This window comes from Natrix helvetica (assembly GCF_964273705.1).
Source record: "Natrix helvetica genome assembly, chromosome: Z".
NCBI classification, from domain to species: Eukaryota; Metazoa; Chordata; class Lepidosauria; order Squamata; family Natricidae; genus Natrix; species Natrix helvetica.
This window is the reverse complement of record NC_138554.1, coordinates 121,523,209-121,550,676: the sequence shown is the minus strand read 5'-3', so window position 1 is coordinate 121,550,676 and position 27,468 is coordinate 121,523,209. Positions and strand designations below refer to the sequence as shown.

The following is a 27,468-nucleotide window of genomic DNA, read 5'->3' as shown; positions in this document are numbered from 1 at the left end:
GGACCTGGTTTACGACACTGGGAGGTTTGGTGTGAGTGTGTCTGTCTGTGTGTGTGTGTGTATGCGTGCGCGCGTGGTGCTTTTTTTTTTTTTACTTTTTTACATCACCTTCCTACACCTAGTGCTCGGCCGCCGGAACCTTGTTGCCAGGGGAGACGCCCGCTTTACGGCAGCGCGTTTGAACCGGCAGGAGGGAAAAGTTTCTCTCAGCTCGCCAGTAGGCAGGTACTGTTTATTGCGGGGGGGGAGGGGGCGGGACACCCCTCAGGGAGTGGGGTGGGATCGAAGGGACACAGAGGAGTTTCCTTTCACAGGAGGGATACCCAAGGGGAGGGGCGAAGAACGGAGAGTCTCCTCAGGCGCACCAAGCCAGGCTCCGCGCGGGAATGGCCCGTGTGGCGTTGCCGCCGAGCAGGACGGACCGAAAAGGGGGGGGGGGAGGCGGCAGACGGCCACCCGAAACTCCGTTATCGAAGTTTTCCTTCTTTTCTCACTTTATTTTCTTTTTGTAATAATACGGAACTCTAGCGCGTGACGGAAAAGAACGCGGGAAAAAGTTAAAAGGAAGGCAAAAATGAAAAGAAACACATTCTAAAAGAGCGCTCTTGCGAAGATTTATAACGGCACGAACTGCCCTATGCCACAACTTCCAGCCATGGGATGCGTTTACCCTGCCAAAATACCAACATCACCACGGCCCCCTATATTAGTATAGTATACCAATTACTACATATTAGTAAAAATGTATAGAGTGAAGTTTTTCCTGAAGGAAAAACACACATAACCTTTTACCTGTTTCTTTTGTCATGTCATCAACAGGGTGGATTCTGGTGTTTGAAATGATAAAGGAAAGGGAAAATAGTATTTCCTGCAGGTAAATAGAATTCACTTCCCAGACCATCACTATCCAGTATTAGCAGTGGATCCAAGTCTTACCTGTGGTGCAATTTCAGTCAGTGCCCTGGTATATACTATCATAATATGTTTAATATTATTAATATTTAATACTATCAAATAATTTTATATGATTGGTCAATTTCTTCTGATAATACATACAAATTTAGAAGAAAATCTTTCTGAAGTAATGGGTTTTAATTCTAATTAATATGGATAATACAAGTTTTCCTTGACTCAACCATTAATTTACTGATGGCTTAAAGTTACAGGAACACTGAAAAAAGCAATTTATGACTGTTTTTCACATGACCATTACAGCATCTCCATGGTCATGTGATCAAAATTCAGATGCTTGACAATATTTATGGTGACTGCAATATCCCATGGTCATGTGATCCCCCTTTATGACCTGACAAACAAAGTCAATTGGGGAGTCAGATTCACTTAACAACCATGTTATTAACTTACCAATTGCAGTGATTTACTTAACAATTGTGGAAGAAAGGTCATAAAATAGGGAAAACTTCAATTAACTACCTCACTTAGCAACAGAGACTTTTGGGCTCTATTGTCATAACTAGGACTAGTTGCAGTTGCACAAATTCTTCAAATGAGTTCCTATAAATTAAAAGTTGTATATGTTTTATGCAAGTATACAAGTATTAAATGCATATGAATTTAAAAGAGTACAACAATTTAACTGCTTTTATTATTGTGTTATGTTATTGTATTATAAGCTACCCAGAGTCTACAGGAGTGGGCATCTACAATAAATTTTAATAACAATAGAAATTTACAATTACGATTTAATTGCAGTTAAAGACATAAGAGATTAAACCAAGTAAAATTCACTTTAAATAGAAGAATTTTTTTAAAAGTCTACTAAATTATCTAAAACTAAAAAAAGAATTAGCCAGCTTTAATCTTTTGAATGAGAAAAGTTTGCAATCAGGAAAATATACTGAAAAGATCTTTCCCTGTCAACCAGTTTCTTGCTGGTAAAAGATACAAAAATTATCTAGAATGGATCCCAAACTATGAAGAGATTGATACAGGAAGTAGCATGTCAGATATTCTAGGTGAAAGTGGGATGGTTTGCTTTTTCAAGCTATTTTTCAAGATGAATGTTAAGATGTACACACACACACACACACACACACAACTAACTTGAACCTGTATGAAGTTATTTTTCCCTTTTCTTTATTTGCGGTGACCAATATAATGCAAAATAATGCTGAATATGATAATGATCTTAATATTAAAGAAAACTATTAAATTCCTAGTAGTGAAAAATAATCTTTTTTTTACAGTGAGAGTCTTTGGGCCCAAGAAAAGAAAATGGAGAACATTTTCGGAGATTACCGAAATCTTCGAATTAAAAAAAAAGCTGGCATACTTCTGTCTAGGACATCAATTATTACAGATTTCCAAACACTAATGTATAAGTAAGTATATCTTTACCAAAAGAGACAGCCACTGTTTTCATGCTTGAATGGTATTGAAAACTATGGTTGCTAGATTACCTGGAATTTTGGAAATTGAGATCTTAAACAGAAAACACACTTTGAAAACTTAAATTCTACTGAAGTAGTTCAGAATAAACTGGTAAAATTATAATGTACAAGGGTAATGAAATTCATCTATTTACAAGAATGATAATAGAGTTCAGATTAAAAAGCTATGCATTAGAATGCAATTCCTTTTCCAGATCTGTAATACTTTACATCTTCATTTTGTCTAATTATAATAGTTAGCTCCAGCCCCTCTACAGATTAGTGACAGCAATTTATTTTTCATGTACTTAAAAATAGGTTATACCACAGAATAATTTGCATAGTCAATACTAATTATTACCCTACAAGAGTTTTGAAATGAATTATAATATAGTTTAGTAGCTGAATATAAAAGCTCATATACATTTAAGTCCATGTTCTTCAATTTCTTTAAAGACAGTGTTCTTTCCCCTAGTATTTTATTATTCTACATATTTCTGTGTCTTTAGTAAATCTGATTATTCGTTATTTTTGCCAGACTCACAGACAGTTAACCTTGATTATGTCAAAATAACGCATTTCTTTTTCAAAACAATAAATATGCACTGTCATTTGATGATATGAGCTCTGCACTCTTGCTTTTGGGTCAGATGTAAGAAGCAGAGTTTGTGTCACAATGACCTTTTACTTATTCATTTAAGCAATTTACAGGGCCACCCATCTAATTGCAACCCTAACTAATGCAATGATTGTAGAGAATGGGAAAGATGACCTTCATGGAAACATGCAGGAACAATTCCAAAAGCTTTTTGAGTCCTGAACAGCAAGATAACATTTGAGAACAGCTTAGTCCCTCGATAATTCTCTGAAGTATGATGGGGAGGAAGAGGAGGAGGTAGAGCACAATCAGATTTGCAAAAGTCTGTGATTATAGCCAATCTCAGTAAGCATACTTTAGCCTACCTATTGTGTAATCAAACATAGGACCCAAAGCAAATAATCATGGCTTACTGCAGTATATATTAGACAGCATCTGCTGGTGGAACTGTCTCCAAAGAATCTCAGAAAGATGGGAGAAACTAATGCATAAGTAACAGATGATATAAACATATATACTATATATTCATAGGTAAAGGATCTCAAGTTACTGTAGAAAATGAAACTCGGGATTCTGCCTATTTTTTCTTTCGTATCCTTTTTATTAGTTTATAATATAAAATACAAAAGCAAATAATAGGAAAATAGTGGAAAGAAAAGGCAAGAAAAAGTGTAGAGAAGAAGGGAAAAAGAAAGAAAAGACATTGACCTCTGACTCACTTTGGGGCAGTAGAATAAGAAGTGACATCGAATCTCAACTTTTTATTTTTACATAACAGTATTAATTAGCTATTTCTGTAACAACAAATCTAATCAGTAAAATCCAAAAATCAAGGTTTCATTTTTTCCACCCACCTCAAGCGCAATGTTCAGAAGCTCTTTCCAAGTGGAAACAAAAGTATGTGTTTTTTTTCTTTTATCAATTTAGCCATCTCTGCTAACTCAATCAGCTTTCGCAACCATGCATCCATTTGTGGAATCAAAGTGTCCTTCCATGTTTGTTCATAAAGTAATCTTGCTGCCATCAACATATACAACATCAATGTTCCATTTTTTTCCAGGTCTTTTTCCATTAAACCCAAGAGAAAAGTTTCTGGCTTTATCTTTATATTCAATTTTAGAATCTTCTGTATTACATAGAACATTGAATCATAGGATGTTAGGTCTTCTAGTCCAGCCCCCTGCTCGAGCAGGAAACCCTAAACCATTTGCTCTATGGTTCTACTGTTTGCTATCTGTGCAAGGGCTTTCCTCGGTATAGCAAAAATCTTTGCTGCCCAAAGAGCCATTTCTGCCATGAGAAGGAAGCTGCAGACCACTGGCCCAGACAAGCCCACTCAGCTGCATTTGGATTCAAGGGTGCCTTGGCGCACAAGGACTTTTACCGTAGAATATGAATCCTACTCTATTATTTCTTTGCTTTATCACATATCCACCATAAATTATAAAAAGTCCCTTCTTTATATTTGCATTTCCAACATTCATTTGAAATTATACATTCTTAATAAGTTAAATTCCATTGATATGTCATCTTATAAAAAATTTCTTTTAAATCGTAATTTAATGTAAATTTAAACCTTTTGTCCACATATTCTCCCATTGTTCAAGCTTTACATTGCACCCAAAGTTCCTTGCTCATTGAATCACACAATGCTTTACATATTTACTTTCCAAATTCAAATTCAGTAACATTTTGTAGACTTTAGCAATAATATGTTCATCACTACCACACAGTAAGATTGTCAATTCATTTTTAACAGAGTAAAACCCATAGCTATTTTTGTCTAATTTAAATCTTTCTTCTAGTTGTAAATATGTAGACCAGTGGCAGACATGTCTTTCTGATTCTACCTCTTCCTTAAACTTGAAGATAGGAACACTAAAAGTTATTATTTAATATAAGTCCATCAGTCTAGCTTCGCACCATTTCTTTGCTTAAAAAAAGCTCTCTGGGGGACACTCATCTGTTCTATTTTTGGGGCTGACAGCAGCATAGAAGAACTAAAACAAAATAATATTGAAAAACCCAATAATCTATATAAACAAAGTTTGGGGTCAAGAAAAATATTTGAGCAGATTACAAATTGTTAAAACAATAAAGGGAAAAACATTGTTAAAACAATAAAGAGAGAAAAAATAAAGTATTGATGAGAAATCAGGGTAACAATAACGAAAACAACACATACAATCTAAAGAGGATTTCAATCACCTATGCCAGTGATGGCTAACCTTTTTGTCATTGTGTACCAAAAGCATGGGCACATGCCCGCACCCATAATGCAATGTGCATGTGTCTCCCATCTGCGTGCTCCGCACATGCACAAGTAATGCCCACGCACTCCCCTTCCCCCCGCTGCATATGTGCCTGCCACCGCGCCCTGATTTGGTTCCAGGTTGCCTCCTGCACCAACCTGTAAGCCAAAACGGGGAGCGGGAGTGCTGTGCAAGGCCCCAAAATGCAATGTGAGTACGCTGTGCATGTGCCCCTCCTCCTGCCCATGTGCGCGCATCCCCACTTGTGCCTCCACACATGCATGACAGATAATTTGAAGACCAGCTGACGGCAGGAGGTGTGCGCTCATGCACGGTGGCATTTGGTTGGGGTGATGGTTGGCACATCCTCAGAGAGGGCTTTTTACATATTCTTTATCTGTCTATCTAATGTTTATTGTATAATGACAAACCACGTTGGGTTTGGCGATCTCATATGTAACTAGCAACTTAGTCATTAAGTATAGCAGTCACTAAGTGAACCTATGACTATGTTTACTATCTTCAGCTTTCCTTGGTTTTATATACCTGCAGAGATTGTACAGTACATGCGAGGATTGATCGCAAAGTTACTTTTTCATCACCATCATAAGCGTGAAGAGTCACTAAATGAAAACTGCAGGTATGTTAGATACACACAAACACACACACACACACACACACAGAAAAACATAAAATATTTTATTTACTTCAAAACAACCTCGTTCCTAAAAACCTCATTTATAATGTACAGTATATATGTTTAGTTTTCTTTAGATTGTTTTAAAAAATGTATTATTAAGGAGAGGATGTTATATGTCGATTACCTAAATGGATGAACTGCTGACTGGTATAATCACTTCCTCCACTTATACAGATGCTGTAACTAGCCTTAGACATTTTCAATACAGTGAAACATTAATTCTGTAATATATTTTTAAAAAGTATAGGATTATGGTTAAATTTGACTTCAAATTTGAAAAATTTCTACTAAATGTTTTACCATAAGTCAAATGCAGCCTTATACAGTAGTATACTCTGAACACAAGTTTACTAAATGTATTCCCAGGTGAATGAATAGAGGATTTCAATGCAAGTTATAGAACTATCTTTCTCAATTTCTTCTGGCATCAGATGTGTTAAATGTGTGATTTCCTAGAATTCTCAGTCATGGCTCCTGACAAAATAGTAGGGCTATCTATTGGAAAAGTTCTATAGCGGACACTATCTAAAGGTTACACTTCACAGTTAAAAAATAATAGAGTGACTATCATTCAAAGCTCTTGAATAATGTTTGCTGCTCTTGAAGTATACTCTCCTGGTTGAAAGTCAGTTTGGTATAGTGGTTAAAATATAAGGTTACAAACCAGGGATTGTGAGTTCTGCTCCTGCCTTGGGCACAATGTCAACTGAGTGATTTTGCGCCAGGGACCTTTTCCTAGCCTAGGAAGAAGACAGTGGCAAACCACTTCTGAAAATTTTTGTCCAAATTTTGCCTCTGAGAATCAGACATGATTGAACAGAAGAAAAAAAATACTATACATGAAGCATTTTGTTCATTTGAATAAAAGGCTAAATTAGCCTTTTGACTCAGACTTCTGAAAAATTTCAAGTACCATTTGGGAGTTTGGGAATCCTCAATAACAAATATACTTGTTTATAACACAAACTAAATTAATCCCATCTGTGGTGCACTATAGATAAAATATTTTTGCTATTGTAAGAATACACATAAAATGATATTGCATGGGATTACAGAATACTGCTATGTAGATTTGTTAATGTATGTATAATACTTGAAATCACATCTTAAAAATAATCTGGTAATCATATAAATATAGCATTTGGAGATGACAAATACTACAAATTATGGCAACACAAGTAAAACCCACAATTTTTGGATTAGACAAGACTGCAAAATATTTCTCACTATATTATAGGATAGATGCTGTAAGTATTGCCAAAGGGTTATTTTGTGGGCAGTGCTTTGAACATAGGCAACCCATGAGGCACTTGTCAGTATTTCCTTAAATCACATGTGTCTTTTCTAGAGAGCAATAATACAATACAATAGTAGATTTGGAAGGGACCTTGGAGGTCTTCTAGTCCAACCCCCTGCCTAGGGAGGAAACCCTATACCGTTTCAACATCTTAAAGACTTCCAGTGTTGGGGCATTCACAACTTCTGGAGGCAAGCTGTTCCACTGATTAATTGTTCTAACTGTCAGGAAATTTCTCCTCAGTTCTAAGTTGCTTCTCTCCTTGATTAATTTCCACCCATTGCTTCTTGTTCTACCCTCAGGTGCCTTGGAGAATAGTTTGAATCCCTCTTCTTTGTGGCAACCCCTGAGATATTGGAACACTGCTATCATGTCTCCCCTAGTCCTTCTTTCTCTTAAGCTAAACATACCCAGTTCCTGCAACCGTTCTTCATATGTTTTAGTCTCCAGTCCCCTAATCATCTTTGTTGCTCTTCTCTGCATTCTTTCTAGAGTCTCCACATCTTTTTTACATCGTGGCGACCAGAAATGAATGCAGTATTCCAAGTGTGGCCTTACCAAGGCATTATAAAGTGGTATTAACACTTCACGTGATCTTGATTCTATCCCTCTATTTATGCAGCCTAGAACTGTGTTGGCTTTTTTGGCAGCTGCTGCACACTGCTGGCTCATATTTAAATGGTTGTCCACTAGGACTCCAAGATCCCTTTCAAAGTTACTACTACTGAGCAAGATATCATCTATACTGTACCTATGCATTCCGTTTTTGGTGCCTAAATGCAGAACCCTACTCTTTTCACCATTGAATTTCATTTCATTAGATAGTGCCCAATGTTCAAGTTTGTCAAGATCCTTCTGTATCTTAAGCCTATCTTCTGGAGTGTTGGCTATTCCTGCCAGCTTGGTGTCATCTGCAAATTTGATGAGTTCCCCATTTATTCCCTCATCCAAATCATTGATGAAGATGTTGAAGAGTACTGGGCCTAAAACAGAGCCTTGGGGTACTCCACTGCATACTTCCCTCCATGTAGATGCAGTTCCATTGAGGACTACACGTTGAGTGCGGTTGGTCAGCCAGTTACGAATCCATCTGGTGGTGATGCTGTCTAACCCACATTCTTCTACTTTATCTAGTAGTAGGTTATGGTCTACCTTATCAAAAGCCTTACTGAAGTCCAAGTAAACTATATCGACGGCATTCCTCTGGTCCACTAATTTTGTCACATTATCAAAGAATGCAATAAGATTAGTCTGGCATGATCTGTTTTTGACAAATCCATGTTGGCTTTTGGCTATTACTTTGTTTGCTTCTAGGTGTTCGCAAATTCGTTGCTTGATTATTTTTTCCAGAATCTTTCCTGGTATTGAGGTCAGGCTGATGGGTCTGTAGTTTCCTGGATCTATTTTTTCCCTTTTTTGAAGATGGGAACCACATCAGCTCTTTTCCAGTCCTCTGGTAGTTCCCCGGAGTTCCAGGATCTCTGAAAGATATAATTCAGTGGTTCTGAGATCTCATCTGCTGGTTCTTTCAGAACCCTGGGGTGTAATCCATCCGGTCCTGGTGATTTGAACTCGTCTAGGGTAGACAGGTGCTCACTTACCATTTTCTTCCCTATTTCAATTTGTGTTCCTAATCTGATTTTTGTGGTGCTGCTTTTGATAGATTGGACTGTTTTATCCCTTTGTGTAAAGACAGATGCAAAACTTTAGTTAAATAGTTCTGCTTTCTCCCTGTTGCTTGTCACCTTCTTGCCACTTTCTCCTAGCAATGGACCAATTGTTTCCTTAACTTTTTTCTTGTTTTTAACATGTTGGAAGAAGCTTTTTTTGTTAATTTTTACTTTTGTGGCAAGCCTTTCTTCATTGTGAGCCTTAGCTTTCCTCACTTCATCTTTACAGGCTCGGGCTATTTGCTGATATTCTGCCTTAGTTATGTCCCCCTCCTTCCACTTTTTATACTTATCTTTTTTGTCTTTGAGTTTTGTTTCAGCGCGGGCCCCCACCTCAGTCTCTTTCTCTCTCTGACTCACCCACCTTCTATCCAGCAGTTCCAATCCCAGCTTCAGGAGGGTTCAAATGATATGGAGTTTAAGGGCCCCCACCTCAGTCTCTTTGTCTCTCTGACTCACCCCCCTTCTATCCAGCAGCTCCAATCCCAGCTTCAGGAAGGTTCAAATGATATGGAGTTTACGGGCCCCCACCTCAGTTTCTTTGTCTCTCTGACTCACCCCCCTTCTATCCAGCAGCTCCAATCCCAGCTTCAGGAAGGTTCAAATGATATGGAGTTTAAGGGCCCCCACCTCAGTCTCTTTGTCTCTCTGACTCACCCCCCTTCTATCCAGCAGCTCCAATCCCAGCTTCAGAAAGCTTCAAATGATATGGAGTTTAAGGGCCCCCACCTCAGTCTCTTTGTCTCTCTGACTCACCCCCCTTCTATCCAGCAGCTCCAATCCCAGCTTCAGGAAGGTTCAAATGATATGGAGTTTAAGGGCCCCCACCTCAGTCTCTTTGTCTCTCTGACTCACCCCCCTTCTATCCAGCAGTTCCAATCCCAGCTTCAGGAAGGTTCAAATGATATGGAGTTTAAGGGCCCCCACCTCAGTCTCTTTGTCTCTCTGACTCACCCCCCTTCTATCCAGCAGCTCCAATCCCAGCTTCAGGAAGGTTCAAATGATATGGAGTTTACGGGCCCCCACCTCAGTTTCTTTGTCTCTCTGACTCACCCCCCTTCTATCCAGCAGCTCCAATCCCAGCTTCAGGAAGGTTCAAATGATATGGAGTTTAAGGGCCCCCACCTCAGTCTCTTTGTCTCTCTGACTCACCCCCCTTCTATCCAGCAGCTCCAATCCCAGCTTCAGGAAGGTTCAAATGATATGGAGTTTAAGGGCCCCCACCTCAGTCGCTTTGTCTCTCTGACTCACCCCCCTTCTATCCAGCAGCTCCAATCCCAGCTTCAGGAAGGTTCAAATGATATGAACCGCAATAGCTGCGGAGGGTAACCATACGATCTCAAGCAAAGACCCTACTGGTTTAAATAGTTGTCAACAGGTGCTATACGATCCCCCATGTGCTCTGAATCACTGTACTGCTGCTGAATCAGTTCTGCCTGTATGATCTTACACTGTCATCTCTTCTATTTGGCAGTTGAATTGATTTATTTCTGGCTCAGCTGCAGTAGAGTGCAGAACAACTAGTCTGAAACTCGTGACTTCCCCATTTGGAATAACCTTTGCTTCTCTATGATTTCCACCTTCTGAGCTATAGACTCCCTAAAGTGAGTTAAGAACCTCACAGTATCTCATGGTTCAGGAAACTTTCTTTTTTGCATGTGATCAGAGAAATGCACATAACATTAAGTGAGGACATGAAAGTGCAAGTAATTTATTTTCTTTTTTCATGTTGAAGGACATAAGGTGGTTCTTTTTTCTTTTTCTTTTTAATTCTAGGACCAATGGCAGCTTAGACAGGGCAATGATTTCACAATATTCTGTATTTCCTGTTCTCTATATTTCAAAGTTGGGAGAAGTGAAGATGATTATGGATGATTTTCAAATTGCTTTTGGTAAATTTGGGGGTGATACAATTGCAACTTGGAAATGCCTGTGAATACTTAACTTTGGAAATGGACAAATGCCAAAGCTTCATGATATTGTTATTTCCTGAGAACAGGAAGGACGCCAAACGTCAATATTGTGACACCCTTATAGCGTCCGCAGAGAACCGCCCTGCCGCCCTGTTTCGGGTGACCCGCTCCCTGCTGTCGCAGGGACAATGGGACTCCCCATTGCAGGGCAGGGCAGAGGAGTTTGGGGAATACCTGCAGGATAAAATTGATCAGATCCGGAGGGGGTGGACCCACTCCAGTGCTCCAGGGGGGGCGTCCGAGGCTAGTCTTGAGATTCCACGCTGGGAGGAGTTTGACCCTGTTGTCACCGAAGATTTGGACAGGTTGCACGGGCGACTGCGAGCCACCACATGTTTATTGGACCCGTGCCCCTCCTGGTTGGTACTGGCTTCCTGGGAGGGTTCACGTGGCTGGCTACTGGGACTGGTGAACGCTTCGTTGGGTGAGGGCCTTTTACCAACCGCCTTGAAAGAGGCGGTGGTGAGACCCCTGCTCAAGAAGCCTTCTCTGGACCCAATGGAGCTAACAAATTATCATCCTGTCTCCAACCTTCCTTTTTTAGCGAAGGTTGTTGAGAGTGTGGTGGCTCAGCAGTTCCCGCGTCACCTGGAGGAAGATGATTATCTAGACCCGCGCCAGTCCGGCTTCCGACCCGGCCACAGCACGGAGACGGCCTTGGTCGCGTTGGTGGATGATCTCTGGAGGGCAAAGGATGGGGGTTGTTCCTCCATCCTTGTCCTATTAGACCTCTCGGCGGCTTTCGATACCATCGACCATGGTATCCTATTGCGCCGTCTGGAGGGGTTGGGGATCGGGGGTACCGTATTGCGGTGGTTCCGCTCCTACCTCTCTGGCCGGACGCAATGTGTGTTGACAGGGGAGCAGAGGTCGACCCCGAGGCCCCTCACTTGTGGGGTCCCACAGGGGTCGATCCTCTCGCCTCTCCTGTTCAACACATATATGAAACCGCTGGGCGAGATCATCCGTGGTTTTGGGGTGAGATATCATCTGTACGCTGATGACACTCAGCTGTATTTTCCCACCCCAAACCACCCCAACGAGGCTGTTGAAGTGATGTCCCGTTGTCTGGAAGCCGTGCGGATCTGGATGGGTGACAACAGGCTCAAGCTCAACCCCTCCAAGACAGAGTAGCTGTGGCTTCCGGCACCCCGGTACAACCAGCACATTCCATCGCTGGCCATCGGGGATGAACAATTAGCCCCGGTGGAACGGGCACGCAATTTGGGTGTCCTCCTTGATGCCCGGCTGGCTATGGAAGATCATGTGGCAGCCGTGGCAAGGGGGACATTCCACCAGGTTCGCCTGGTGCGCCAATTGCGACCCCTTTTGGACCGGGAGGCCCTGCACACAGTCACTGACGCGCTGGTGACGTCTCGCCTGGACTACTGTAATGCTCTCTACATGGGGCTCCCCTTGAGGTGCACCCGGAGACTGCAGTTGGTCCAGAATGCAGCCGCGTGGGTAATTATGGGGAGATCGCGGTTCTCCCATATAACACCGCTCCTGCGCGAGCTGCACTGGCTTCCTGTGGCCTACCGGGTGCGCTTCAAGGTGTTAGTTACCATCTTCAAAGCGCTCCATGGCACAGGGCCTAGTTACCTGCAGGATCGTGTCCTGCCCCATACATCCCTGCGACCCATTCGCTCACACAGAGAGGGTCTCCGGGTGCCATCCTCTAGAGATTGTCAGAGGGCGGTGCCCAGGAGTAGGTCCTTCTCTGTGGCGGGCCCCACCCTTTGGAACGACCTCCCCCCAGACATTAGAACAACAACCGATCTCCGCTCCTTCCACAGTAAACTGAAGACCCACCTGTTTCGGCTAGCCGGCCTGGCATAATTCGACAACTTTTCCACCCCTAGGTCATTTTTAATTGTCAATTTTAGTTTTTAAACTATTAATGTTATTTATTGTAATTATTTATTTATTTTTTACCTCCTCTGTATGACACTGTGCTAACTGTTGCTTGTGTACGTCGCCCCGAGTCCCTGTGGGGAGAGGGGGCGACTAATAAGTTTAAATAAATAAATAAATAAATAAGGACAATTCTTTTCTGAAAATAAGCTCTGCCTGTTTTCAAGGAAATTTTGAAGTTCTAGATCTTTACAGCCATGTCCACTATTCCCACCTTGTCTCTTCAAGTATGATCCTAGAAAAAGCTAGAGATCAATCTGTCTATCCTATGTTTTTACATTTTAATAGAGCCCATGTAAATGAAAATCTGTAATGTAAATCTGATGCTCATCTTGTGCATTAGCTGGATTACACTCAAATGCATTTTCCAAAATGTGCTATACAACCTAAGAAAGGAGCAAGCTCTGGGCTTTAATATACACAAGTGCAATGAACACAAATATATATGTAGGAATATTCTTTGCGAAAAGCAATACACGTGAAATAAAATGTAAATTACATTGGCCCAAATGTAAAATTAATGCCTTAGGCATACCTACATTTATACTCTTGGAATTGTTTAATGTTATAATATGTAGTTAAATTTAAACAGGTCTTTAAAAAGATAGATAAAGCATGAATAGCATTAGTACACTAATTTATTTATATACCATCTTTATTTTTATAAGTAACTCAAGATAATAAACATTCCTAATGCTCCTTCTTCCTCCTATTATCCCCATAACAGCTATCCTGTCAAGTGAGTTGTGCTGAGAAAATGTGTACATGGTAATTTAAAAGAGTAATGCAAACAAAAAAGAAATATATACTTTCATGGAACATATTTACCAATAAATAGGGCTTGGGCAACTTTAGGTTATGTCTTCTACTTAATAAGTGGCTCAGTAAATGATGTGGAATTTTGAAACTAATGAAGAAACTTCTGTAGGAGACTATCACAAACCCTCTAGAATAGCAGGGAATTAATATAATAATCATTTGGTTCTATCCTGATCATGCACTTACCTAGATATTTTGTTAATAGAACTAAGTGAGAAAAGAACTATTAAAATATTATTTTGTATGTTAAATATAACTTTCCTTTGGCAACAACAGCGACCTTAGTTTTTCTTGTTCACCTACTTTCATTCAGCGCAAAATTGAAATTTAACTTTATAGGCATGTATGGAAGTATGGAATCTTACTTGAGTTGGGGCGGCACTATGGTTAGAGTCAGTACTGCAGGCTACTTCAAATGACTGTCAGCTGCCTGCAATTTGGCAATTTGAATCTCACCAGGCTGAAAGTTGACTCATCCTTCCATCCTTCCGAGGTGGGTAAAATGAGAACCCAAATTGTTGGGGACAATATGCTGACTTTATAAACTGCTTAGAGATGACTGGAAAGCACTGTAAAGCGATATATAAGTCTAAATGCTATTGCTATTGCTTGTATTTTAGTAAATAGATATGTCTGCCTGTATGTAAAATTAACATTTTAATGAAAATAATGAAAAAATGAATACAGAAAAAATTGCTTGAAATATTTCATATCTGTTGTTTGTTTCCTCCCCTTCATTTTTAAAGACTTAAATAGAGAAATATTTTCTTAGCCCATGAATTCTATTTGTGTGGATTAGATTATGTGGTAAATGAACAACATTCACAAATAGTTTAATATATAACATAATTGTAAGTATTATCCTAGACTTTAGTTATAACAGTTTTACTCAACACCCAAAGTAGTAAAAAGGAAGTAAATAAGTTTTACTGTTGTATATGAGATTCCTTTTTTGATATAAAATTATCCTGATTTATCATATCTCCAAGATCTGTACACACAAGGTACACAATTGAAATATACATTAAGTTGCAGCTACATATTATAGATAATCAGGTAGATAAGAACTTTATCTGGATGTGGTCATCAGAAAAACTGGAGTAGAAATATAAGTTGCTAGATTTTATTTTACAACGTATTTTTAGAGTAATATTTAGCAACATTCTCAGAAATATGGTCAGATTGATCTGATAACAGAACTTAAGATAGGAGTTAAAGCAACCAAATTTTAGCTAGAAATGAGAGAGCAGTTCTTGCTAAATGTCAACATGTTACGGGCGGCCTGTCCATTGCAGGAACATTATCTCTACTTATAGATTTTAAAAAAATAAATTACATTTTATTTGTCATATTTATGTGGTCATTCATTTCGTAGACAATTGATTCTGGATGGCATAAAACAAAGTTAAAAACAAAATGTAGCAATATCACTTAGATTTATCCCAAAGGTGCTTTTTTCAAGAGGCAACTGGACTTTCTGTTTCTTCAAAGTGTCTTCAAAGAAAAACCAGAAAGTCCAGTTGCCTCTTGAAAAAACACCTTTGGGACAACCATGACCTGGCTGACAGAGAATCTCCATAGATTTCATAGACCACTTCACAGTGTTTTACAGCCGTCTCTAAGCCATTTACAGAGACAGCAACAATTGCTCCCAACAATCTGGGCCCTCATTTTACACAGGATGAAAGCCTGAGTCAGTATTTAGCCGGTCAGAATCAAACTGCCAAATTGCAGGCAGCTGGCAGGCAGCCGGCAGGCAGCACAAGGAGCCTGCAGTACTAACCACTGCCAATCACAAGTACAAGTATACAAAATATACAAGTATTTTAATTGTTATTAAAATCTTTAAAATTATAGAATGGCCATTTTCAATGTTATAATAGCGGCATACACCCCTGCAGTCATGTGATTGCTTTTTGGGCACTTAGCACCTGGGTTCTTTATGGCCATTTGTGGTGACTTGCGGTCACATGACCATGATTTGTGACATTTTTGCCGGTTTTCAGCGTGTACTTCCAGTTTCTGGCACAAAACAAATAGCTCATAGAAAAAAATGATTCATTTAACGATTTCCACAAAAAAAAGTCCAAAAAATCAGGTCACAGGATGTGCACACATGCACAACACACACACACACATACACACACAGAGGAAATTGATATCTCTCCTCAGTAACAGGTTGGGAAGCGTTGAGTCTAGCCAAACCTAAGGCCCTTTTACATTTTGGTTGAGATACCTTGCTGATTGAAATGGGTGAGAAGAGCTAACAGCTTCTTCAAAGAAGATTTGAATCAATTCATGGAAGTCATGGGGATCGATAGCTATTAGTCTTGACAACAATGTGACTGCTTCTGAAGGGCATTTCCAGGGAGACTAACAGACTTCCTTGTGCCATTAGTTGGCCACTGCAAATATAGACTAGTGGAATAGATGCGGCAGGATCCGATTTAGTAGGACACTGTGTTGTTCTTATGTGGTACTCAAGAAAATGTTTCTAGGCAAGACATGTTAGTTGATAGCAATAAGTACAGCATTCATAGACCATCAGGGACACTGCAGCCCTAAAAAAGCTGACGATTTGTAATTTCTTGTAAAATAACTGACTTCAAAAAGAATTAGTTTTCCACAACGATTAGAGGAGCCAGACTGGCTGGAAAGAATAGTAACTTAATCCAATAGGAAAAATGTATCCAATAATATATTCCAGTTAGATAAACTGGCTTCATGACACATCACATCATAGAGATGCAGAAGGGTGCTTGATAGATTGTCCTTACACATTGGGATTGTACCAATGTGCCCTTTCAAGCAGGGAGAATGATCAAGCCTAATGGGTGGGGCATGAGGCATGCCAAATTCTGTTTGATCTTCTGGGGTAGGCAGAGATAATAGGAAGAGGCAGTCCCTCAGCCCTTTTGCCACAAATGGCTTCATAGATGATAATCAGCATCTTAAATTTCTAGTAACCAGTACATCTCATATAGCAGATGGGTTACATGGGTGTACTAAAGTGTGGCCATTATGGCTTGTGTCACTGCATTCTGAGTGTTCTTCAGGTTTGACACCATGCAGAGCACATTGCAGTCATCCTCACTCAAGGTGGCTAAGGTATGAGTGATTTAAAGAGATAGTCCTGGAAGGAGAACAATTGGTGCATTAAATAACCTGTGCAAACGCCTTCTTGATTACAGAAGCTGTAATCAAGAAGGACTCCACCCCCACTGCCAAAACTACAAAATACTGTATGGGTAAGTGCCATCCCATAAAAACCAGAGATGGAGAACCATGAATGCGTAGTGACTTGGTCTGGTCAGGATTGAGTTTAAGCTTGATCCTTTACATTTAGATACAGACAGTCTCCAAGCACTAGGACCAGACTTTGGCAGCAGCACTTGGTTGGCAGTGTCTTGTGAGACACTCTTCAAACTGGGTTTTTTTGATATGGGCTTTTCTTCATTTGCCAACATTGGCTAAAGCTGATCATGAAGAGAACCCTCCCAAATCCTACAGACAGTCTAGAAGGATATCATAATCAATAATATTGAAAGCTACTGGCAAGAAGAACCAGGACAATTTCATGAGCCACATCCTGATTCTGCAAAGGACATAAATAAATATAAAAATGGTTCTTTGTATACTGCAACGTGGCATGAAACAGTACTAAAGGGATACAGATGATTTGTTTCCGGGCTCTGCTGGAGCTGTAGTTTAATCATCCTCTCAATAAATGTATCCTAAAGGAGAAGGTTGAAAACTAGATAAAAATTGCCCAGAATTGTTGGTTTCAGCAATGATTTCACAAGCAGAGGGTATACTATCCTCTCCTTTGAGATAGACAGACCCATCTCCGCTCATGGATGAATTTACCTTAAGTGGAGTGAAAATCCACCAGATGGATTTTGCACAGTTCACCTATAGATACATAAATCTAATGAGCAACTAACTGAGTTATACAAAGAGCCTGTCAATTTTCTCAGGAGTTAGAGTATCAAGCATTTATCAAGTAAACAGCACATGATCCTGCTGATTCAACAGTGCCTGCTCTAATTCAAAAGTGATCTAAATAAGTTGATTCATCGAATTTATTTTATTTTTTATTTAACAAATAAACAAGGCTGCTCATTTCACTGAATATGATTCTGAGCAGTGTACAATTAATAATAAAAATGTCAAATCTATTAAAAACTTTAACAATAAATAAAATCAAGATTCCTAGAGTATTATTCATAGCAGCCCTGTAAATATTATTGTGACCTATCTCTCCCCAGCTTGAGAATGGATCACTTTAAATAGGGCTGCTAGCTATTTGTGTATGTGATAAGAGTGGATGAGAAGCTATGTTTAGCTGTTCTTATTGCTACAGTACAATCATTGATATGGACTCTTACCTGTGCTTGGTTGAATTGGCTGTTTGGATTTCTCCAATGGTGTATTTTTGCTGCTTCATCTTCTGAAGTGCCATGAAAAATCAGAATCCTGTGTGGGATCAATGAACAAGAGAGGCTGCATGGGGGGGGGGGAGGGGATCTGATTATGCACTCATTCAGGCAGGGATTGATGTTTACCAGATCCCAAGAAAAACCTCAAACACTCTGAAATCAATTCAAATTCATCAAGGTGCTACAGCAGATTGATCAAATAGAACTGTTGGGGGTGGGGGAAGTACAAAGATAGTGTCAACAAGCCAAAAAGCAACCAGAGAGTGACTTTATCATGACATAATGGTAATGTTCTCTGCCTTTAGTTTATATTTCAACGTCCCTGAGATTTAAACAGAAAACAGATATAAAATCTGTTTTATATCTGATGCCATATATGTATTGGACCTTCTATAATCTGGGTCACATCCATTCCTGATGTTGAGAGTAAATAATATTACTTTGATGGAGCTATAGAGTTGTTTTCCTGATCTGGTCTACCCAGTGGGGCTGACACTTGACTTGATGGTTGTGATCTTCTGAGCTCCACAATACTTTACAACTGGGCAACTGTAACTCTCCCAGAACTATCAGTTTTGGAGACTTCACTACCAGCTATATGATGGAATTGGTCAGCTTATACATCGATCAACTACTCCTTAGAATTCAACTTTCACCGTATGGTCTCATATCTGGTTTTCAGGAACCTGCTAAGGTTTCCCAAATGACAATTGCCAACACATTCTCTTGTTCTGAAATTATAGCTGATGAATAGAATCCAGGAGTGCATATATGGATAAGTCTCAGTAACACTTGCCAGGTTGACTGTATCATCCATAATAAGATCATGGATCTTTGTCTTGCTACAAAGCAATGTGTCATTTGACAATACCTGCTGGAGATAAAGGCCACTGAGGATCTGGTGACTTTGCAGCAGGGATGAGACTGAGAATGAGAAAGTAGAATTGGTATAAAATACTTCGTGCTGTGTATGGTCTGCTCCTAGATTCCTATCACCTTTCTCTATTATAAAAATACAAGTGCTAAAAATAACTTGAAGAACATTTTAAATTTTATACAATGTGATCCATATATACCTACTACGTTATCCCCATTTAGTTCAGTGAAAAGTAAGCTATGGGAGTCCATGGAGCATTGCAACTAGGGAAATAGTAGAGCAGCTATAAAGATCCAGGGCTTTGCTAGCTCAAAGTAGACAGGTGGCATGTCCGAGCCCCTTGACCCCAGCAGGGTTTTTTTCCCCTCCTTTCTCTTCTACTTTAATTGAATGAGAGAGGAAATGATCTGGTTCATTATGTTAAACCACAGTTGATGATGACCAGCCTAAACAAAACAAATCACATACAGTGTAGTGTCATGTGTGAACTTGGTAATAAACAACCTGCCTTCCAGGCTGACTTAAATGAGAAAGACCATCCGAAAAGTTATAGGAGAAGTAGAATGGTTTTGAGTCCAGGATTGCTAAAGCCATCCCCTTTACCCTCAGTGCACCCTATTTCAGCATTTACTTATGGCAAGAACACTACCAATGTTGCTTCTGTGTATGTAGAATTTATATTGGAATCCTGGAACCCTGGGAGTGCAGATTGTTCAGCTCTGAAATAGGGTTTTGCCTACAAAAAAATCATGCCAGAAGAAAATAATGAGTCTTTAATGTATCATAGTTTAGGAATGAAAATAATGTTTCCCTTCCAGCCTTCTTGGTTTTATTTTTCCACAGTGCAAAAGAGCGTCTGATGTCCCATACCTCAGAGTAAGCCTTCTCATGGATTAAAACTGTATATTATAACAAATACCTTAATACGCCTGAGACAAATTATTATCCAAATAGGTTTCCTGATGCATAACAAATGTTTTTGTTTTTTTGTTTGCTATGATTGCTATTTCCTTGTTATTAAACACTAATTTGTTGAGAATGGCTGTTTTCTTCCATATGGTGTATTTTGTTGCCTTTGGTAGTGTATGTGCTGTTTTAAGTTTGCTCTCGTACACTTTATGCTTTCCCTGAATATTTTGTTCTTGCTCATTTCGTGTTCATTTGGAGATTTTTCTCTTAGTAACAGTCTCTATACAGCTGGCTCACTCTGCTCTGTAACTCTTAACAAGATTTCTTTAATTATTTTAGCAAACAGGATTCTTTTTCATGTTTATAGTTTTATTGTAACCACATGTCACTGAAGATGTCATTCATCTGTTCTAGTCAATTTGGCTCTATTGTTTTACACTGCAAAAGTATTTTGGATTTTCAGAGCATCAATTGTACTTTTAGGAAGTACTTCTTAGAAGATAGCAATACACTTTCATGCAGAAATGGAATGGAATGGAGTGAAACAGAATAGCACAGAATAGAACAGACCTTTCAATATTTTTTTGAACCATCAGTTTTGAACTATATCACAGTCTAGCTCTAAATCCTGTAAATTTGTAAGTTTGTAAATTATAGAGGAAGCTTGAAATTGTAAAGTAAAAAGGAGAGGAAAGACTTTGGGGGCAGAAATAATAACATCTATAAAATGTTAATGGTACAATTTTGCTGATGCCAAATGGCTTAGAGATTAGATGGCAGAAGATGTGATTACAAAGAGAAGAGTAGAGAAGAGCAACAAAGATGATTAGGGGCCTGGAGGCTAAAACATAAAGAACGGTTGCAGGAATTGGGTATGTCTAGTTTAATGAAAAGAAGGACTAGAAGAACCATGATAGCAGTGTTCCAATATCTCAGGGGTGCCACAAAGAAGAGGGAGACAAGCTATTCTCCAAAGCACCTGAAGATAGGACAAGAAGCAATGGGTGGAAACTAATCAAGGAGAGAAGCAACTTAGAATTAAGGAGAAATTTCCTGACAGTTAGAACAATTAATCAGTGGAACAGCTTGCCTCCAGAAGTTGTGAATGCCCCAACACTGGAAGTCTTTAAGAAGATGTTGGATAGCTACTTGTTTGAAACAGTATAGGATTTCCTGCCTAGGCAAGGGGTTGGACTAGAAGATCTCCAAGGTACCTTCCAACTCTGCTATTGTATTGAATTGTATTAAGTGCAAACCCTTGCTTATATAGATTCCTCTGAACCATCTCATTCCCAATTCCATTGTCATCCTATATAAACGTGTGGTGTAGCTTCAACCAATACAGTAAAATTATCATTATTTTCAAGTAGTGAGAACAATGAAAAGAATGGCTAAATTCATATATCATGCCATATCCTTTTGCTTATTTGACTTTGGGTTACTGTATTGTGATACCCTAGCCACTATGTTTTACAAATCAGGAGTTCTGACCAACTATAAACTGCATGGTTTATTCAGTAGACCATGCTTAACTGTGATATGGCATATTGTGAGAGCTCGACAGTTAAATAAAAACTCTTCTCATTATGGTTATTCACTCCTTGTTTATGACTATTAAATTGAGTTGCCTAGGAAAAGTTCCAAGGATAGAAATTACTAGATGGCTAATTCAGGAAATTGGCTTGAAAATGCTCACTTTTGAAATAATATTGCCTGCTTTTTAAAGAGTCCATGTGTATTATTATCTCTGTGTATTTTTTAAAATATAAATGTTGTGTCTCCAAGGTCTGAATGCAACCAAAAAATTGAGAAACCTGACAGAGTCAGTGGGTGAAATATTAGTAATATACAGGTAGTCCTTGATTTACAATAATTCATTTAGCAACTGTTCAAAGCTACAATGGTCTAAATTCTCACACTTACAACTGTTTTAAATGCCAGTTGCCAGGAGTCCAAATTTTGATCATGTGACACCACCCCGTCACATGATCAAAATTCAGGAACTTAGCCAATGGCATATATTTACAATGATTGCAGCATCCCAGGATCATATGATCTTCATTTGTGACTTTCCCTGTCGGCTTCTGATGAGCAAAGTCAATGGGGAAGCTAGATTTGCTTAATCTTGTATTTACTTAACAACCATGGCAAAAGTCGTAAGATCAGACACCACTAATTTAACAACCCCTTGCTTATCAATGGAAATTCTGTCATAAGTCAAGGACTATCTGTAGAACAGCTTTTAATTGATAACCTATTTTTTTCTTTTTACCTTGTCATTCTGCGACAACAAGGTGTTTAATTCCTGCTAGGGAAATCTAACAGTAATTTACTACTATTTCATCCAACATTTCCAAAAGAGACAATTCAATATTTCCGAACTAAGGAACAACTGTTTCACTTTCTTAGACAGAAACTGTTCATTTTGTTTTATTTATCAAACAGATTTCTAACTTGCCTTTCAGCCACAAGTGGGATCAAAAGAAATATGCTCCTTTGGTCAAGGCTATGAGAAGAATCACTTATTTTTCTTCTCGGCAAAGAAGGCAATCAGATCAGAACATCAGCAACTTATTTGCCTCTGAAGTGACTAGATGAATAGAATAAAAAAATGAATTGCTGCTTTGTAAGGTATGGATTACGGTATGAAATCCTATATATGTTTACGTATTAAAAGTTCATTTGGGTTTACTATCATGTAAACATGCACAGGATGGCAACTGACCTTTCATCTCCTCATTAAGTTCAAGTTAAGGATTCTTGAAATAAATATGGCTAAAGCCTTCAAGCATTTGGTTCCAGCACCAGATTTAGTTGCTGTGGCAAAACTATTGACTGAAGCCAATTATGAAAGCTTGTTCTGTGTTCAAATACTGTAAATTAATTATATATTGTTTTCTTAAAGGCAGCCTAGCTTCCAGGCTTCCCCACCCTCTTTAAGCTTGGAGAAGCTTTGTCTGGGCATCTCTTGGGAATCTTGCCTAAGGGCCATGTATAGGCTGTCTGAATCCCTTTAGATCATAATTTCTGTAAGATCCAGTTAATGTGGGCAGTGATGCACACATCTGCTGTGGGGCTACCAAATTTCAGCTTCAGTTTTCGCCATCTCTTTGCTGCCATCTCTTTGCTGCCAGAGGTTTTTAATTTAGTTAAAATTCATATATGAACATCTGTAAGAAGTGGTTACATTACATTATGGATATTTCATTTGAATAGTACCTGAAATGGGTTAATGCTACTTAAATGATGAGCTAGCTTGCTTGAGATACTACACTGTTTCAGTTTAGTAAGTGACTTGAAAAATCTAGCATATATATAGGGAAAAAATCCAACACTCAAATGAACTCCTGTTTCAAAAAAGAATAATCTAGGTTGTTTGTTTTTCTTCCAAGAGTTGGAGAATTAGAAAATATTGAGCAAAATATCTCCCCCCCACCAAAGTAGGTTGGAATGGACAGTCACTTTAAAGTTATTTAATATTGTCAGAAGCAGTGTTTGTTGCTGTCACTGCGTTAGTTGGTTTGCCAGCTTGTGCTTATATTCTGAGCTATGCAGCAGAATGAACTATTTCTTATCTGACAATGATTAGTGCGCATGTCACATAATACGTCACACATTCTTTACTTTCTTTTCTGATCTTCCTTCGCCTGCCGAAGGACGCAGGCACATAACTCTCCCAAAATGTAGTTAATTGAGTTAGCAACTTTTGTATTTTTATTTTCTTTTATATTAAAGTGTTTTTATTAGATCATGCTTCTGGTTTTATTTTGCTTGTCTTCAGAAATATGCTACAAGGAATGCCAAGATCCTCGCCTCCTTAATTCAAGGTGGAAATCTCCCCTTGACAGTTGCCTCTATCCATTTCTTAGCCCATGATTTATTTAACCATTGGCTCAAGTAATAAAATAGTTTTATTCAATAGTTCTAAAATATTTCAGAAAATATTTACTCAGAATTATTCATTATAGAATTCTTTGTTAAGAGAATCTTTGGTTGGTAAGTCTGTCACATAATCATAGTTTGCTAGCAATTCGTAAAAGAATTTTGGAAAGTAATTTTCACAAAGTCTGAAAATTCACACATAGACTAATAGTATGTGTATATGTATCTCTCTCTCTCTCTGTTGTATTATGTTATTATTAAACAGCAAATTATAATGGATATGCCCCACCTGTTGCCTCCCTGGCAAGTGATTGACAGTCCATCAGCCTCCCTTATCCAGATTGATAAAGATTGCATCCTCCATGGCAGACATACCACCTTCTGTGATGTGGTTTCTCAAACTGTTTGTCAAATTGCCAGCCCTGCACTGGAAGCTGCCAGGGCTCTTTCTCAGCAGTAGTGGCAGTGGCTCAAGTCATAACCCAGGACAGGGTTATGGTTACTGAATCACTATGGTTAAAAGGTGAGTCGCTTTGTGAAAACTTAATCATTGATTCTGTATTTAAAAATGTATGGATTAAAAATTAAGTGTGTTCCCAACAGCTATCTTTAAGATGAGGCTCACCTGGGGAATAAGCAGGGAACTGATGGGAGCATAATTTCTATTCACCATGTGCCTTTTCTATTATAGCAACTGACTTTTTTTCTCATGCAAGTAGTCATCAATTTACAACTAATTGTTTCCTGACCATTTGAAGTTACAACAGCGCTTGAAAAAGTGACTTACAACTGTTCCTCACACTTATGACCATCACAGCATCCCCATGATCAAAATTTGAGAGCTTGGCAACCAGCATGTATTTATAATGGTTGCAGCATCCTGGAGTTGTGTGATTGCTATTTGCGATCTTCCCGGATGGCTTCCAGCCAGCAAAGTCAATGGGGGAAGCCAAGCTTGCTTAACAACCATATGATTCACTTATCTGTAGTGATTTGTTTAATAACTGTGAGAAAAAAGGGGTAAAATTGAGTGTGATTTACTTAACCAACCTCCTTGCTTAGCCACCAAAATTCTGATATCAATTGTGGTGGTAACCTAACAACTACCTGTAATCTCTAGGGAATTCCATGCACTTGCCTGAATGCCACTCATGATCATTTAATTAATAAATATAATGCAATTTATTTGGAACATTGGAATGTCTACTCCAGTGGTAGCACTTTCAGTAGTTATGTTTGTCAGAGATATCCTGTGCTTGTAAAGATGGTAGAAATGAGTAGAGAGTATTCCAGTATTCTAGGAATAGCTTTATGTGCAGTATAGTGTCATTCATTAGGAGAGTGATGTTCCACATATTATTCAGACACAATTTTGGGAAATGAAAATAATAGCTGCCAGCCAGGAGCCACCGAGAAGTGGTATACTACTGTCAGCACTGTCAAAGGGGCTTAGGTGAAAGAAAGGTATAGTCTATTCAGCTGACTGCTTTCACAACAATTTTTGGGACAACCATAATGTCAGTGCTAGTTTCTAAAATTGCAACACCAATAGAGGAATAAAAATGTTACTTTCAAAAGTTTGTGTCCAAGTACAGGAATCTCTGGAGAATAGGCTCTAAGAACAGGAAATAGACACTGCTTTTCAGTAAACATCTATTGGAGACAACTCTTGGCAAGACCAGTTTGTTCTAAATTAAAGTTCTATAACTTGCTATAAAATCTTATATGCTTCTTTCCATTTCTTTCTACCAGGATTTATTGATCCACAACGGCATAGCATAATGGAAATAATAGTGTATTGAGCAAAAATAAGATCGTATGAAAGGAAAATCTTAACAAAGCAAAAATGAAAATTAGAATGCTAGTGCTTATCCGTGATTGCTTAGAACTATTGGACCAGGTAACTTCCTGTAGGAAAAACAAATACTTTCAGTAGGAGGTAAATGAATTCTTTGTAGCTTTGTCTGCATGAAAAACAGGATAACTTGAAAATGTATGGTGGTTATGGTGCTGTTAAAACAAATAAGTACATCCTGGTAAAAGTTTTCCCATGTGCTTTATTTTATTCATTACCAACAAGCAGAATTATGTTAATAGCAAAGAAAGAAAGATCACAATAAAATAACCTATCACAATAAAGGAGAGAAGTACAGAAAATGAAATAAATGATATTATAAATATAGTATAATTTCACAAATGGTAATCAACTCCCTTGGAAAAAGGTTGCCTCCCACAAATCATATGTTATCTACATGATGAAACCAAAAGGATGATGGGAGTAGAGAGACCTTCCATAGCATTGGGACCTTGTCACAAAAGTTTGTTCTTGCTAAGCCTCTGCCTCATCTTAGCTGGACAAATGTGTAGATTATTTCACAGTAGGAGTGAATACAGATTCATAATTTCTTTTTTTCATTTCTTCATTTTTTAACTGGAAAAATCCTTTGAGGGGGTTTGTGAAATTCCATTATATCATCTTTCCCCAATCTGGACCATTCTAGATGAACATAGCACATAGAATAAAAAAACAACAGAGTTGGGAGGGATTTTGGAGGTCATCTAATCCAACTGCCTAGCAGATAAGCTGGACTTCATTTCTCATCATCTCAATTATTATATCATCAAGTTAGGAGTTGTGCAAAATTATTGTCTGTTAATAATGAACTACATATGTCAAACTATATGTTGGGGGGGAAAGTCATAGTTCAACCTGTGTAACAGCCTAAAGTTACAAATTCCCTAAAAGCTTCTGGAAATTGTCCAGAAGAACCCTGAACATGCTCAGAAGGCACAGAATGCTGAACAGAATGAAAAATATCTCATGTCATATACAGGTAGTCCTCAACAGTTCATATAGTGACTGAAGTTACAATGGCACTGAAAAATGTGACTTATGACCACTTTTCACACTTACGACCATTGCAGCATCCCCATGCTCATGTGATCAAAATTCAGATGCTTGGCAACTGACATATTCATGTGATCAGCTTTTGCTGTTTTTTGACAAGCCAAGTCAATGGGGAAACCACATTCACTTAACAACTGTGTTACTAACTTAACAACTACAGTAAATCACTTAACAACTGTGACAAGAAAGATAGTAAAATGGGGCAAAACTCACTTAACAAATGTTTCACTTAGCAACAATAATTTGGGGCTCAATTGTGGTCATAAGTCAAAAACTACCTGCATTTACTCTTGGGATTTCAGTGCATATTGAGCTGTTTGTAAAAATAGCTTGAAAAGATGTTAATAGCATATAATCTCTGAAAGAAGTAGCATATAAGTCATAAACTAGAATTCAGAAATATGGCACTTATATCAAAAGTATACAAACTGATACTTATGGGCACCAATATATCCCTCCTTATAAGCCATCGAGGCTCCTGTTTCACCTGACTTTGTTTTCAGTTGAAAAACTTGACATGGGATACACCTTTTTCAGGTTGGTAAGGAATATTGGACGGGAGAACAATAACATGTTCGTCTTCTGTCACTAGTAGTAAAATAGGTTTTTTATTACTGGTCATACTCAAAGTGTTAGACACTATATGAATAGGCAATGATTTACTGTAAGTGTCCACAACTTGATCTAAGTGGAACACTGGCCCACAACATCGTCAGTCTGCTTTAGATAAGTTATATCTATCTCCAGACAGATTAATGGTTGAGGGTTTTTTAAAAAATATATTGCAAAGAATCCCTAAATTTCCAAAATTATTTTATGTAACTATTTCAAATTATTAAA

The 27,468-nt window shown here is 38.6% G+C and overlaps 1 protein-coding gene across 1 annotated transcript; it reads left to right on the top strand.

Annotated features, from left to right (window-relative positions):
- Positions 1-113: 113 nt before the first annotated feature.
- On the top strand, positions 114-25,850 carry LOC309402022 (uncharacterized protein). Its single transcript, XM_081971497.1, has 6 exons — positions 114-225; positions 2,208-2,342; positions 5,767-5,880; positions 22,304-22,469; positions 23,986-24,243; positions 25,473-25,850. The coding sequence occupies exons 2-4, from the start codon at positions 2,236-2,238 to the stop codon at positions 22,434-22,436; spliced, it is 354 nt and encodes a 117-aa protein (XP_081827623.1). The 5' UTR covers positions 114-225; positions 2,208-2,235; the 3' UTR covers positions 22,437-22,469; positions 23,986-24,243; positions 25,473-25,850.
- Positions 25,851-27,468: the final 1,618 nt, after the last annotated feature.

What these genes read in the sequence shown, in the direction of transcription:
- LOC309402022 (XM_081971497.1), top strand. Translation starts at nt 2,236, where the DNA reads ATGGAGAACATTTTCGGAGATTACCGAAATCTTCGAATTAAAAAAAAA. An exon ending in TTCCAAACACTAATGTATAA is followed by an intron (nt 2,343 to 5,766) that starts GTAAGTATATCT and finishes TACTATCTTCAG; the next exon opens with CTTTCCTTGGTTTTATATAC. An exon ending in TCACTAAATGAAAACTGCAG is followed by an intron (nt 5,881 to 22,303) that starts GTATGTTAGATA and finishes CTTGCCTTTCAG; the next exon opens with CCACAAGTGGGATCAAAAGA.